General features: G+C 39.2%; 1 protein-coding gene across 3 annotated transcripts in view; it reads left to right on the forward strand.

The window, feature by feature from the left end:
* Nucleotides 1-321: 321 nt before the first annotated feature.
* PIK3AP1 (phosphoinositide-3-kinase adaptor protein 1) overlaps nucleotides 322-16,434 on the forward strand; it is a 114,440-nt gene continuing 98,327 nt past the window's right edge. For all 3 annotated transcript variants that reach the window (XM_063435220.1, XM_063435222.1, XM_063435221.1), the window contains exon 1: nucleotides 322-677. In XM_063435220.1, coding sequence (XP_063291290.1) covers nucleotides 665-677 — 13 coding nt within the window. In that variant the 5' untranslated portion in view covers nucleotides 322-664. The remainder of the gene's footprint in view (nucleotides 678-16,434) is intronic.

Genomic DNA, 16,434 nt, shown 5'->3' on the forward strand with positions numbered 1-16,434 from the left:
TTTCCTTGCAACTCAAAAATGTTTTTTTTTTCAGACTGGTAAATTTTAAAGATAATTATCTGGGCCTATTTTTAACTTTTAGCCTATTCCTTTTCCGATCTAAACCCCCAATGTTAAGTAAATACGTATTGTTGAAAATCAATAAAGTTTTTTTTTGTTTTTTGCACAGGACCTTTGAAGCGATTCCTGTTGGTTGCTGAAGCATGGCTGACTCTGTTAACCTCATGATTTCCATTCAGCTGCTGTGGTGACGAAGCTTTGCTAATAGTTACTTTTGTCACCAGTCACTATGAGGCTGAATACAGGAAGTATGGGAGAAACAGAAATCAGGAAGTAGTGTATACAGTGATACTCTTACTGTTTCTCAGGCTGAGTGTCTTACTGCTACAGGTGTCTTGCCTTCACCGGTCCTTGACATACTCACTCCCAGCCTTAAGGCGCCTAAACCTTTAAATATTCTTGCAGTTGGTGGAAAGAACTTGGATATAAAACTCTCGACAGGAGCGTAAAAGAAAAAAGAAATCATAAAACAACAACCAAAACAGAAAAAAAAAATTAAGAAGGAAAGGTGACAATAGCCCTGAAGACATGGTGAAAAAAAAATGAAAAAACTATTTTAAAGAAGAGTCGACTGGAAAATAAAAAACCTTAAAAATTGCAAATAATGGCATCAAGAGGTACGTTTTACATTTTATGTTTTAATAACTTTTAAAAACGAAAGAAAGGGACCTGGATTTCCTTATTTCAAGTTCCTCTTTCTTTCTCATTAATTTCGCGAAATGCTGAACACAGCATGCAGCTATTCATAGATGAAGTTCACAATATGTTGTTCTTTTTTTTTTTTGCCTAATAGTATTCGAATTTTATCATAATGTTATAAGCTGTCCCATATGGATGTGTGTTTATGTAGCATAACTAGCATATAGAGTCAGATAGCAATGGAATAAATACATTTACTGAAATGAATATGCAAGCAATAATGACAGATATCAAAAATACTAAATAAAATTGTATACTGTAACGTACAAGTAAAGATTCAATATGGTTATGGTGTCAGCAAGTACAAAGAATGGAGCATCTATCTATATATATTTCATTTGTACGTAATTTAAATTAGTAATTTTGCTATTTTTGTTTTTTGTTGTTGCAAGAGACCATGGATGCATTGTAATACTGCGTTTGATCCTTTTGTGGTGTTATACCAACAGTAGCAAATCAATAGGAGATTAAGAGAAAATTGTGAAGATGTGTAATTAATACTATAATCTTTGCGCACCCAAATCAATTCACAAATATATCATAGTTTAAATTCTAATTTATGTATGTAACATTGTTACTTTATTGTTATAAATGGAGACAGATATAGTCATATTAATTCTTGTTTACCGATATGGTATTATGGCAAAAATAATTTAATTACTTAAAAATTAAAAGATGAAAAATACAATATACAGTAAACGGCAGTTTACTTATAGAAGCATTTATATATGTATAACATTTAGGGGAGATTTAACACTATAGAAAGCTACTATCTTGGGTACAATTTGCTAAATATTGGGAGACATTCTCTGGAATGTGTAGTCATTGGTCTTTATTTTGCAAATTACTCCAAGATAGCATTTGTTTTTGTCTTGATATATCTCAGAAAAAGATAATCAACTTAAAGCTCCCTACTAAATAATGTAACAAGAAGTTTTTAAGTATTTGAGAAAGACCGATCCCATTATGATTTTAAGTGGGCTGGTCCATGTTTTAACAAACCTCACACAGGAAGGCAGAGCGACCTACTTTTATGTTGTATTTAGGAATTTGAAATATTTTACAGAAAGTAGGGTAAATGTCTCTGTAGGTTCATGGAGCTGCAGAATCACTCTCTGTCCCTGGTTACACCTATTTTGGCAAAGTAAGCCAAAACCTTGGCTATGGTTGACGACGGGGTATATTATTTAAATATTTTTAATTAGTCTGCTTCCTTCTTTGTTTGAGTCTCCTTGAAGAGAACTCTAGTGCAGTGCCTTATTTACGTATATATTATAATCAATCTTTCCTGGCTGCCTTTCAGTCTGCACATACCTGCAACAATATACCTGTAACCACAGCCTTTTCATACCTGCATCGCTAGACAGTCAGGGCTCTGTTAACATTTTGCCTTACATGCTATGCAATTATCAAGAATCGTTATTATTAATTACTTGAATGTTTACTTTTGGATATCATAGAAATTAAATTTTGTGTCGCCTGTCTTTGATCTCACTTGTTCACTTTTGTATTCATCTTACAGCTTTAATACTTATTATACTCATTTCGTAGTGTCTTATTCTGTACTTTTGCATCTGTCTTATTCCTGGGTTTACCGTCATGTAGACTACCACCTTCATGAGTCTGTATCCATAATACCCTGCATTAAGTATAGTGATAAATTAGTGAAAGATGGTTTGGTTTAGTGATTATCATAACATAGTGGTACGAAGGATTGATAAGCATGTACTTCGTCTTACTACTTGCACTGTTGCATTGTGTGTTTCTTAATCAATATGAACACGATTCTAGACTTGTTCACAAATATGTTTCAGCTGCTGTGAACAAATCAAATTCCTCTTAATCTACACCTGAAAGAATTGATTTGCTTGAGGTCTACCTGAGGAGTCTTATTCAATGCATTAGACTCCACAGGTAATTTCGGGACAGATCGATTTGTTCGGGCATAGAGTAAAAGGAAAAAGATACAAATACGGTAAAGGAATCTGCCTAACAAAGGTAGAAACTCTACTTACTGAAATGACTTCCTAAGTAGAATCATTCAAAGGTAATGGCAAAACAACAAAAAATTATAAACTTTATTTAAACAAGATCCTAAATTTAAAATACGATAGATAGAATAAAGTGAAAAAACATGTTGTTTTGTGCATGCAGCACACTTAGGTTTTATATAGGGATTTGTTATACCCTTATAAGGATTTTTCAATACCCTTTATACTTGTTGATTATTACAAGACACTTTCTCCTGCTCTCCTTTTTTTCAATTTATTCTATTTATCGTATTTTAACTTTAGGATCTTGTTTAAATAAAGTTTATAATTATTTTTTGTTGTTTTGTGATTACCTTTGAATGATTCTACTTAGGAGGAGATTTCAGTAAGGATGGTTTCTACCTTTGCAGATTCCTTTCCCTTATTCGTATCTTTTTTCTAATTAACTTGGGTCATGCCTACAATACCTCTCTGACCATATTTATGACCACGTATTAGGTTTCTCCTGATATCGTTGTCTTCCTCTTTTTATAGATTAAAAGGAATTTGATTAACTCTTAACAGGTGAAATGCATTTGTGTATAAGTCTACATAATTCATCTTCTAGCAAGATTCTGTTTGTATAGAGCTTGGATGTCAGAGTGGTAATAGGTTCTGCTCATGTTAGAATGCAGTCCAGCAACATTCCAATTTACCTATTGGAGTTTTCATGCTCTAAGATAAGATTCTTCTTTCTTTTTAAGATGCAAAGCAACACAGGGGATTTTTTTTCATAGACAGATTATATGTAACTATTTTTTAGATGTATACCTCTTCCCGTAATATATGTTAAGGATGTGTTTTCATATGTGTATTATGGTGGCATTAGCAGATATGAATACAATATGTACATTTCCAAATTATACCTATGTATTGAATTATTAGAGAGATCTGCTAAGCATCACACCCAGGACTTCTACATTAGTCCATACAACTTTGGGCGTCAATGATAAGCTGAAGTGGAGGTGCCCCGTTTTTGGCAAACCATTTGTGTCATAATGTGACACAAATGGGGGAGCTGGTGGACACACAGGAGCTATTGGATCTGATACACTAAGCACATGCAATGCAATAGGCAATCAAATAAGTTTTCATCTCTTTTTAAATGATTTTAATAAATGTACATCTTTATCTATCCTTTACTTGGTTGTTTTGTAGTGTAGGTGATTACTTTGTTTTGGATTATAAATAAGAGGCATTAAACAATGCATACCCCCCTCTCAATTTAAAATACACATTGTCCCAATGTAAAATGAACACTGTACCAGTTAGAACATATAATCTGTAGTGCATTTTGATATTCTTGCTAAATTAAACCTTGAGATTCTCAAAACTTCACTTTACATTCTGCATATGGCATCTAATAGTAAGCCTTTTTAAAGGGACATTCTAACCATAAAACTACTAAGAACCATTATAGTGGTTATGGTGCCAGGAGTCTACAGGCAGTGGCCATGTTAATCTGCCAAACTGTTAATGAATTGCTTGATGCTTGTCTGTCTGTGTCATTCACCCACGGTTCTTCCAGTCTGTGTTTATCTGATAAAGAGGAAGCTCATACTTCTGCATTATCATACCAACTAATACCAGGTTTGGACAATATTCATAGTAGAGCTCTGTCAATAGATACATTTTCAAATTGGAAAACTGCATAACTTCAGGTCTGCAGCAGGACACTGATCATTCATTTCAATGTCTTTTCGGACTGAGGCATATTTTGCATTGTTTACATGATGCCAGATGCCATCTTATGACCAAATAAGTCCTAGAGCTTAAAAAGAACACTACAAGCCCGAAAACAACTTTATAGGTTTTGGTGTTTAGTTATTGCTCCCAAAGTCTCACTGCTCAATTGTTGGCTATTTAGAAATTAAAATGAGCTTGTTTATGCAGCCCTCCCTTGCCTGAGACTTACACAGCCTCTCTACACACATGTAAAGAGATCCGATTTAAAAACTTTAATTTCTTGTCTCCTGCTCTGATAATGGCCTGCCAGATCTTGTGGGAGTCTTATGTGTGAGATTCAAGTTCAATTAACAAATCAGAGGATAACAACTTCTAAAGTAAACACACTGTGCTGTAAGATCTAATTAAAAATGAAAAAAATGTTTATGGTAGCTTTGAGAGTCACCGCTAGGGATGCATATAAAGAGGGGTGGCCGGATAGTGGGTCCCGAAGGACAGAACAGGGGGTAACCCTACGTAATTGGGAGGAAAGCAAGAAGAGAACGGAGTCTGTCCTATATTTTATGGGGATATACCCCATGTGTCAAGAGAAAACAGTTAAAAAGTTAATCTTTATTAGGTAACATAAACTGATTTATGTACACAGGGGGAGGGGGGGAGGAAAAAGGAGACGATGAGGTGCTCAGCACCTTAATCAAACAATTCAAGTAAAAATAACACTACCTAACCTTAAGGTGGTGTATAGTGAGATACTCAGTACTGTCCAGCGTTAGTGATGGTTTACAATGGTAACCGTGGTCACCTCTCGGACCAAAAAATCATAATAATAATAATGAAATGAAATAAATGGTAATGAATCAATGGTCTGAATAAAAACCCAACCGGTCTCAGGTAACCTGACCTGTCAGAGTTAGCAATGGGTACCGCAAACTCGTGCAACCCACTGTCAGCTGAAGGCTGAAATGTCAAGGGTTTTGCTCGTAGGATCAGTGTATGTGTCAATTACTGCCCAAAGAGTGCTAACAAAGTCTCGTGTACAGGTTGGTGATACTCGTCGGGGGATATATGCCCCTAATTAGAGCCCACCGTGACCAGAGTACTACACGGCTTGGTCACAGTCGATTATAGCAGAGCGGGGTTAGGGAGTACTGTAACTATTAAAGGGCTAAGGTGTATGTGTACGGGGGTGTTGCTGATAGGATCGATGAAATGAACACTATTCAATTATGCAAACAAATCCCAGTACAAAAATTAGCAAATTAGCACGTACTGACTCACAATACAATATGGCAAGTTAGGGAGTACTATAATTATCTCAGGGCTAAAGTGTATATGTCCGGGGAAGTTGCTGATAGGATCAAAGTAATGACCACTATTAGAACATGCAACTAGAACCCAGTATACAGATTAACGGTGCTCGTGGAGAGAGATATCCCCTTAATAAGAGCCTTAGGTTGAGAGAATGTAACAGAACTCGCCTGCCAATAGCAAATGCTGCATGTGGGGAGTACAGTGCAGTGTACTGTAACCCCTACTCTGTGCCTGTAAGGATTGAGTGTCCCGGCTAGTATAGATATGCCAAATAGAGAGTAAGAAGGAATGGTGCCTTCATGGGTACCGGTGATAGGAAAGAGAGAGGTAAGAAAAAATAGCAGAGAGGGTACAGTGCTGAGTGCACAAGTAACCCGTCTGGGTAGTCAATACACTGAGTTCAATGAATAACTTTCAAATAGTCGCCGAAAGGGCATTAGTGTAGGTTCTAGGTAATGGAAAGCCCAGCTGTATGGTCCAGTGGGGCGGGTGAAGGTCTCACCCGAGGTAAAGCCTAGGTCAGTTTAAGTGTCGACAGAGTGGATATGATCTCCCGGTTGTCTTAGCCCGACGCGCGTTTCGCCTGAGTGTCACAGGCTCGTCAGGGGAAAAAGACTCACCAGATTGAGGAGTCTTAAATAGCCCTCTCCGGGACCTCATTGGTTGCGCAAGGCCTAAGGGGGAGGGGTTAGGGGACGGTGGCCGAGAAGGCTCAAAGTGGATTGCCGGTACTCATTCAGAAATTCCGGAATGAGGATTAAACATATCATTGTGCAAATCAGGAAAAGAAAAGGGAGAGATTAAGAATGGGTGCAAATGTCTGCCCAGATGTATAAAGGTTATTCCAGTTATGGAAAGAAACAGATTCCAGTGTCAAGGTAGGATATTAGTAGGAATAATACTTATGACAACAATGACAGTGACCGAGATGGTCACCTGTCAGAATGTTACCCGTTGGGGAGTTGGAGTGACGGAGAGTCATTAAGTTGGAGTGAAACTCTGACACAAAGGGGGGGGGGGTTTATTGTCCATGGATTTAGAAGGAGACTCATGTCAGGGTACCCTACTGGGAGAATTAATGGGAAAAGTATAGATTGGTGCATATAGTACCGGGAGTCTCCGAAGATAGGAGACATTCAGTACTATAAAGACACCAGTAGTGTGTACCGGATTCCAGGTACGTGGGTCCTGGCAGTGAGGGAGGTACTCTCAGGGAGATTGTCAGGTGTCTGATGGTTAACTCGGATGGTGCCTCAATGGATGAAAGGGGTATAATTGAATTCCTCGTTCAAGCCCAGTGGGGATAGGGTCTTGAACGAGAAAATCCATTGGGACTCCTTGCGTAACAGCACCTTGTTAAAATCACCCTTTCTCGGATTTCGAAATAGTTTCTCGATGGCTTGGAAGGTTAGATTCTCAGGATTGCCTCCATGGAATTTCTGGATATGCCGTGCTACCGGGGTAGGTGTAATCAAATTCTTAACTGACGTTACATGTTGGAGAATTCTACGTTTAAATTGTTGGAAAGTTTTTATTCAGACCATTGATTCATTACCATTTATTTCATTTCATTATTATTATTATGATTTTTTTGGTCCGAGAGGTGACCACGGTTACCATTGTAAACCAGCACTAACGCTGGACAGTACTGAGTATCTCACTATACACCACCTTAAGGTTAGGTAGTGTTATTTTTACTTGAATTGTTTGATTAAGGTGCTGAGCACCTCATCGTCTCCTTTTTCCTCCCCCCCTCCCCCTGTGTACATAAATCAGTTTATGTTACCTAATAAAGATTAACTTTTTAACTGTTTTCTCTTGACACATGGGGTATATCCCCATAAAATATAGGACAGACTGCGTTCTCTTCTTGCTTGGCTAGGGATGCATAAACAGAAACAAAAGTGATTTAACTCCTAAATCGCAGAGGATTCAGCAGTGACACTGCAGGGGCATGATCTATACACCAAAACTGATTCATTAAGCTAACATTGTTATGGTGCATAGAGTCCTGGTATTGTATCAGTGTCACCACAATGCAGCATCAGAGGGGTTATTTCTGTGTCAAAGGTCTCATTCCTCAATACGCCAGTTTAAGTGTAATCAGTTTAAATGTACAATGTCTTGCAAAAGTATTCATCCCCTTGGCATTTTTTTGTGTTTTGTTGCCTCACAACTTGGAATTAACATGGATTGTTTGAGGAGTTGCATCATTTAATTTACAGAACAGGCCCACAATTTTGAAGATTTTTTTTAAAATGTTTTTTTTATTGTAAAGCAAACAACAAATAGGACAAAATAACAGAAAAACTCAATGTGCATAACTATTCACCGCCCTAAAGTCAATACTTTGTAGAGCCACCTTTTACGGCAATCACAGCTCCAAGTCGCTTTGGATAAGTCTCTATGAGCTTGCCACATCTTACCACTGGGGTTTTTGCCCATTCCTCCTTGCAAAACTGCTTCAGCTCCTTCAAGTTGAATGGTTTGCACTTGTGAACAGCAATCTTTAAGTCTGACCACATATTTTTTATTGGATTGAGGTCTGGGCTTTGACTAGGCCATTCCAACACATTTACATGTTCCACCTTAAACCACTCAAGTGTTGCTTTAGCAGTGTGTTTGGGGTCATTGTCCTGCTGGAAGGTGAACCTCCGTCCTAGCCTCAAATTACGCACAGAGTGGTACAGGTTTTGCTCAAGAATATACCTGTATTTAGCACCATCCATCTTTCCCTCAACTCTGACCAGTTTCCCAATCCTGGCTGCTGAAAAACATCCCCACAGCATGATGCTGCCACCACCATATTTCACTGTAGGGGATGGTGTTCTTTGGGTGATGTGATGTGTTGGGTTTTCTTTGATGGCCGAAAAGTTAAATTTTAGTCTCATCAGACCAGAGCACCTGCCTCCATACATTTTGGGAGTCTCCCACATGTCTTTTCGCAAACTCAAAACGTGCAATTTTGTTTTTTTCTGAAAGTAATGGCTTTCTTCTGGCCACTCTTGCATAAAGCCCAACTCTATGGAGCGTACAGCTTATTGTCGTCCTATGTACAGATACTCCAGTCACTGCTGTGGAACTCTGCAGATCCTCCAGGGTTACCTTAGGTCTCTGTGCTGCCTCTCTGATTAATGCCCTCCTTGCCCGGTCCGTGAGTTTTGGTGGGCGACTGTCTCTTGGTAGGTTTGTTGTTGTGTAGGTTTGATGTTCTTTCCATTTGGTTATGATAGATTTGATGGAGCTCCTGGGGATCATCAAAGATTTGGATATTTTTTTATAACCTAACCCTGACTTTTACTTCTCAACAACATTGTCACTTACTTGTTTAGAGAGTTCCTTGGTCTTCGTGGCAGTGTTTGGTTAGTGGTGCCTTTTGCTTAGGTGTTGTAGCCTTTGGGGCCTTTCAAAGAAGGTGTGTATATGTAATGACAGATCATGTGACACTTAGATTGCACACATGGTGGACATCATTTCACTAATTATTTGACTTGTAAAGGTAATTGGTGGCACCAGAGCTTTTCAAGAGCTTTATAACAAAGGGGGTGAATACATACGCACATGCCAATTTTCTGTTTTCTATTTCTAAAAAAATAGTTTTATGTATATAATTTTTCCCATTTCACTTCACCAACTTAAACTATTGTGTTCTGATCCATCACATAAAATGCAGATTAATAAAACATTGAATTTAAGGCTGCAATGTAACAAAATAGTTAAAAAGTCAAGGGGGTGAATACTTTTGCAAGGAACTGTACATATTCATTTCTCAGTGCACATCCCAATTAAAAGGGCTGCACAAGCCTATGGTGAGAGAAATATGACAACAACAAAAAATCCCATGCATGAGGTATGTCGAAGGAAGCAAGCATATTTTGGATGGATAAGATTTTTTCACGCACACTGGGTATTTCCAAAACTTTGAAATAGACAATGATCAATCTATTTTAGAGCCTTCGTCAGTAGTACTTCTTGTGTGTCCAAAGTCTGAAACAAAATAGCAGTTACTGAGGAAATGCTAAACAAACTATTAGCATATTGATAAGATTGGTGACAACATCACACAATGAAAGGTGAAATCCAACTAATTCAATTCTATTGGCATTCTGCTTTTTAACTTGGTGTTATATGAAACACAGTAAAATACACAATAAAACGAAACATCAAACACAGCAGCACACAGATAATGCAAACTCAAGGTCAGTAGAACAATTGAAAGTTCCTTATAGCTGAATACAAATGCAAGTGAGTACACTAATCTGAAGAATACTTGTGGTAGGTTAGGTGAATCCCATTTGGAAATGGGAAATGTAAAAGGATCTAGGAGCATAAGGTAACAACACGGTGACTGGAAAAGTTTAAACATGTTACCAGGTCCACACACTTTGTATTTTGATGCAAGTTGTCATAATTAACAAACTATTCAAAGGCTTTAGCTATCTCAATGATATTTTACAAAATAACATCTTGCGTAGGGGTTATTCATGGCTAGAGTAACAATGTAGCCAATCACATAACTTATGCACTGAGCAGCCACAACATTAAAACCAATTGCCTAATATCGGGTAGGTTCTTCTTGCGCTGTCAAAACAGCTCTGATGCATGGATGCTTGGACTCCACAAGACCTCTGGACATGTCCTGTTTTATCTGGCACCTAGGGCCGGTGCAAGGATTTTTGGCTACACAAGCAAATATGCATTTTGCTGACCCTTACCCACCAAAAAATGCATCTTCACCCCCCTCTTGAATTTCTTATCCCATTTTGTGTTTCTTATCCTCTCTTTTGAATGTCTTTAGTGTATCGTATCTCCCTTTTGTCTTACACTCCCCTTTAGTATATCATATCCCCCCATTTTTTCCATTTGTTTGTCTCTTACAACCCTCCTGTTGTGCATCTCTTACTTCCCTCCAGACCCTTTGTGTGTCTCTTACTCTGCTCCAGCCGCTTTGTGTGTTTCTTTCCACCCTAGCCTCTTTGTGTTTCTCTTTCTCCTACCCAGCCCCTTTGTGTATCTGTTTCTCCCCCGAGGCCCTTTGTGTGTATCTTTCTACCCCAGCGTCTATATATGTCTTTCTGTCCCTTTCCCCAGCCTTTCTATGTGTCTCTTCCCATCCTCCAGCCCATTTGTTTCTTTCTCCCCTTAACCACCCCATCTCTTTATCCCCTTGGCCCCTTTTGTTTATCTCTTTCTTCCCTTCCCCATACCCTCTATGTGTCTATATCCCCCAGTCCTCTGTGTGTTACTTCCCTTGGCACCTTGTCTCTTTCTCCTCACAGCCCCTCTGTGTCTCTTTGTCCCTCAAACTCCTCTGTGATGTCTCCACCCTAGCCTATGTCTGCCTCTTTTACCTCTTTCCCATCCCCTGTCAGTCTCTTATGCCCTTTCACCAGCCCCTCTATGTCTTGTTGTACCTTCATCAGCCCATCTGTGTCTCTTTCTCCCCTTCAGCAAGTTTTGTGTGTCTCTTTCTCCCCTTCCCAGCCAATCAGTGTGTCCCTTTTCTCCAGCACATTGTCACTTTCTCCCCAGCCTCTCTATGTCTCTTTGTCTGTCACCAAGCCCCTTCCATGTGTCCCATCCCCCAGCCCTTTCCATGTGTCTCATTTCCTCCCTCATCCCCTCCATGTGTCTAATTTTTCTCCCCCAGTCCCTCCATTCATATGTCTCATTCCCCAAGACCCCATGTGTCTCATTCTCCCTGCCCCCCATGTGCCTCATTCCCCCAGCCCCCATGTCTTATTTCCCATGTGTTTCATTCCCCCAGCCCCCTCAAGGGTCTTATTGCCCCAGCCCTCCATGTGTCTCACTTCCTCCCCCCATGTCCTACCCCCTTTCCCCTTCCCTCCATGTGTCTCCTCACTTCACTCCTGTGTAGCGTGGCCAAGGAATATCTCCCCTGTCTGACAGGAAGCAGTTCTGTGCTCCCTGCATGCACTTCCTGGCAGAACAAGCTAGAAGTTACTGAAGCTCATCTCCCCTGTTCTGCAGCTCGGCCACTCTACCCAGGAGGGACTGGCTGGAGGGAGCACTGTGCCGGTAAGTAGGATCTTACGACCCCAGGGCCAGTGTGCCCTAAGGCGGATCCCTTAAGTCCTGCAAGTTGCGGGGCGGGGCGGGGCCTCCATGGATTGGATTTGTTGTTCCAGCACATCCCATAGATGCTAAACATTTGACTAACGTGCATTATCCTGCTAAAAGAGGCCACTGCTATCAGGGAACACTAATGCCATTAAAGGTTGTATGTGGTCTGTAACAATCTCTAGGAAGGTGGTACGTGTCATGGTTCTGATCAGGTCAGACAAGAGACTTGTGCAGGGATTGACTTGAGGTTCTTTATTTAAGTGTTTAGACATGGTTAAACAAGAAAAACAATATGAGTAACAGGATTTAAGAGGAATTAATAAAGACAAAATGGAAAAGGTAGAACCTATGAACGGATTTACAGGTAAGTATATAAAGGGATAACAGAAAACAAGAGTTTAGGCAATAAGCCCCAGTCAGTATTATAAAGCAACAGGAAAACTTATAAGATAAATTATAGGATGGAGGAAGAAGATGAACCAATAAGCAGAATTATAGCTTAGAGTTAGAATAAGAACCTATAAGTGGAATTATAGGTTAGAGTTAGAATAAGAACCTATAAGTGGAATTATAGGTTAGAGTTAGAATAAGAACCTATAAGTGGAATTATAGGTTAGAGTTAGAATAAGAACCTATAAGTGGTATTATAGGTTAGAGTTAGAATAAGAACCTATAAGTGGTATTATAGGTTAGAGTTAATAGAAGGAACAGAAGTTAAGATTTAGGCAATATGCCCTAAGCAGGTTTAAGGTAACAGGTAACAGGGATACGATTAGATAGAACTAAACATGAACAAAAAGGATAAAGTAATACAGGTTAAGTTAGCAATTGAGGTGATCACCCTCTTTGGTTTGAAATCAGAACTGCAGGTTCAGATAGTTATAATTAGGGTCTTTCAGGATACTTGCAAACAATAGGAAAGTCTGTAATATACGGGAAGGTTGTATTGTTTTAGGTAGGAGAACCATAGGTAGTAACAAAGCAATAAAGGTATCAAAGTCTAGAATGAAATTTAGCAGGTTGGTTGGAATAAATCAGGATTGTAGAGTAGATCAGGATGGTTCAAAGTAAGTAAGAGTAGAGCAGGGTTTCTTCAGTAAGAGCCAGGAGCAGAAGACTTGTCAGGTTCAGAACAATAACTTCTCTCAATGTAAAGGTAACTCCTTTAGTTGTGTGTGGCCTCTATAGCACATTCAGAAGATCAGTTTAGGCCAGGGATAGGCAACCTTCGGCTCTCCAGATGTTGTGGACTACATCCCCCATAATGCTCTTACACACATAATGCTGGCAAAGCATCATGGGAGGTGTAGTCCAAAACATCTGGAGAGCCGAAGGTTCCCCACCCCTGGTTTACGCAGGTGTGAGAGACTGTGCTTCGACTAGTGGCTAGGGAGACCACTAGTGGTGAAAACTGATATTGAAGAAAAATAAAACAGAAGAAAAGAAACAATTTTAAGTTGTCAGGATAGGATCCTGACAGCATATGTCAAAGTAACATCCACATTAATGCCAGAGCCCAAGATTTCCCAGCAGAACATTGTCCAAAGCATAACACTGCCTTCTTCCCATAGTGCATCCTGCTGTCATCTCTTCTTCAGGTTAAGAAAACATGATTCATCAGACCAGTCAACTTTCTTCCATAGCTCCAGGGTCCAGTACTGATGCTCACGTCCACGTTGAAGGTGCATTCAGTGATGGACAGTGGTCAGCATGGGTACTCTGACTTTTCTGCGGCTACACAGCCCTACACGCAGCAAACTTCAATATACTGTGTTTTCTGACTTCTTTCTATTATGGACAGCATTGCATTTTTCAGCAGTTTGAGCTATAGTAGCTCTTCTGTGAGATCAGAGCAGACGGCTAAACCTTTGATCCCCATGTGCAGCAATGAGCTTTGGGCACCCATAACCCTGACGCCAGTACACTAGTTGTCCTTCCTTGCATGACTTTTGGTAGGTATTTACCACTAACGGAAAACCATACAAGACTTGCCCTTTTGGAGATGCTCTGACCCAGTCATCTAGCCATCACTATTTGGCCCTTGTCAAAATCACTCAGATCTTTTCGCTTGCTCATTTCTTCTGCTTCCAACACATGATATTCAATAACTGACTGTTTGTTCACTTGTTGCCTAGTATATCCCGCCCCTTGACAGGTGCCATTGTAACGGTATAATCAATGCTATTCACTCCACCTATCAATGGTTTTAGAGTTGTGGCTGATCAGTGCAACATAAGGTCTGGATTTGAGACCTGATTCATAAAATAAATGATAGGAAACTTAAGCAAACTTAAATAGAAAATTGGAGCAAAATTAGATATTAAAAGAATATAATTATCTACCATTTCAATGCTTCAAGGTAACATCATTAAAAAACAAGATATATTTGGAATTCACCAGCAAATTGCAAATTAAACCTCAAGAACTAGATACATATCTGAGTTAGATATTTTCAATTTGGCTACTTTCCTAAAATTTTTGGCAATTCCTTGTAACTTCCGGATAACTCATAGTTTATCAAATGACCCTGTGCATAATGGTGGGGATAATAATTTGCATTTAACATTCTACAGCTGTACATTTGGATATAATCGGTGCTTATTAGAATCTAAGATTTGTATTTTATTAACATTCCGATGGTATCTCTATGGTACAGACATATATTTGTATATTATCAGAGAATAGATTACATTTCACTACACTTGTATAATATTGTGCAAATGATAATGTCTGACAGTTCCCTTGTTACATAGATTTGAGTCTTATCAGTGTATTTTCTGTATAACTACAAACAAACTGATAAAATTAACAACAGAAACAATGTATCTCCCAGCAGTATTTATGAAAATAGAGATGAATATGCAGGAAATGTAAATCTCAAAATAAGTAAATAAGCCCTCCTTATTTACATATTGTTCCACCATTACCTCCTCTTCTTTATTTACTTTAGAAGTATCACATTAAAGGACCACTCTAAGCACCCAGACCACTTCAGCTTAATGAAGTGGTCTGGGTGCCAGGTCCTTCTAGGGTTAACCCATTTTTTCATAAACATAGCAGTTTCAGAGAAACTGCTATGTTTGTGAATGGGTTAAGCCTTCCCCTATTTCCTCTAGTGGCTGTCTCATTGACAGCCGCTAGAGGCGCTTGCGTGATTCTCACTGTGAAAATCACAGTGAGAGCACGCAAGCGTCCATAGTAAAGCGTTATGAATGCTTTCCTATGTGACCGGCTGAATGCGCGCGCAGCTCTTGCCGCGCGTGCGCATTCAGCCGACGGGGAGGAGAAGAGGAGGATCGGAGGAGGAGAGCTCTCCGCCCAGCGCTGGAAAAAGGTAAGTTTTAAACACTTTCCCCTTTCCAGAGCCGGGCGGGAGGGGGACCCTGAGGGTGGGGGCACCCTCAGGGCACTCTAGTGCCAGGAAAACGAATATGTTTTCCTGGCACTAGAGTGGTCCTTTAATGAAAATTGTTACATTGCATATTATTCTCTCATTTCTATATCCATAGAGAGAGAGTGATGGAAAGAGAGACAGAAGGCACGTTTGGCTAAAATATTGGTTATTGATTACGTTTGCATATTTAATATTGGATATCGAATTAGATTTTTATGATAAATTAGTTAGTGAGTCTAGGTTTAGGCTGCAGGCGGAAACAAGCATTTGTATGAATTTAATACTTACAGTTCCTCAGAAATGCCTCGGAATAAACTGGATTTTAGGAGGCCGGTAGCAGAATGGTTTGTGTGCCCCGACAGAAACACCATAAATAATATCATAAAAAATATCACGGATGAACTTTGTCTCTGTATACAGAAAGATCTCTTTGTTTGTTGATTTCTGGAAATTGGAATATAATATACCAAATATTATTTAACACCCAATGTGTGTTAACTGTGGATTAAGGGTATATATCACCTAGAAATCTCCAAAGTGTATAAGTCACAGCATACGAAATATAAAAAAGAAAACATCTTGTAGGGTGTTACAATATAAGTCATAAAAACTAGGCAGAATTACCAAGGCTAGGTTGAGTACATTTACCAACCTCATAGTAACTAAAACAGTACCCTCCATTAAATTCTAGTATCCAGAGTGTAGTGTCAGATGACTTGTCACAGCTCAGATGAAATAACTCTATATAAAACTCAGCACATTTCTGTCTACAGGTCAGATTTTTGGAGTTTCCCCAAAGACTTACATGGCAATTGTTAATTGTTAATGCCGCACTAGTACTTCGCATATTCCTAGCCACATGATCTCTGTTGCCCTACCAATGTCCTCCCCATTTAAGACTGGTTTCCATTCTTACCATTAAAAAGTAGCCATAGTTCAGAGAAGGGCCACTAAACTGGTTCATGGATTACAGGATAAAACTTAGAAGTAAAGGTTAAAGGATCTTAACATGTATAGCTTGGATGAAAGGCGAGACAGGAGGGATATGATAGAAACATTTAAATACATAAAGGGAATCAACACAGTAAAGGAGGAGACTATATTTAATAGAAGAAAAACTACCACAACAAGAGGACATAGTCTTAAATTAAAGGGGCAAAGGTTTAAAAA

The sequence above is a fragment of the Pelobates fuscus genome, chromosome 10 (genome assembly GCF_036172605.1).
Source record: "Pelobates fuscus isolate aPelFus1 chromosome 10, aPelFus1.pri, whole genome shotgun sequence".
Taxonomy (NCBI): domain Eukaryota; kingdom Metazoa; phylum Chordata; class Amphibia; order Anura; family Pelobatidae; genus Pelobates; species Pelobates fuscus.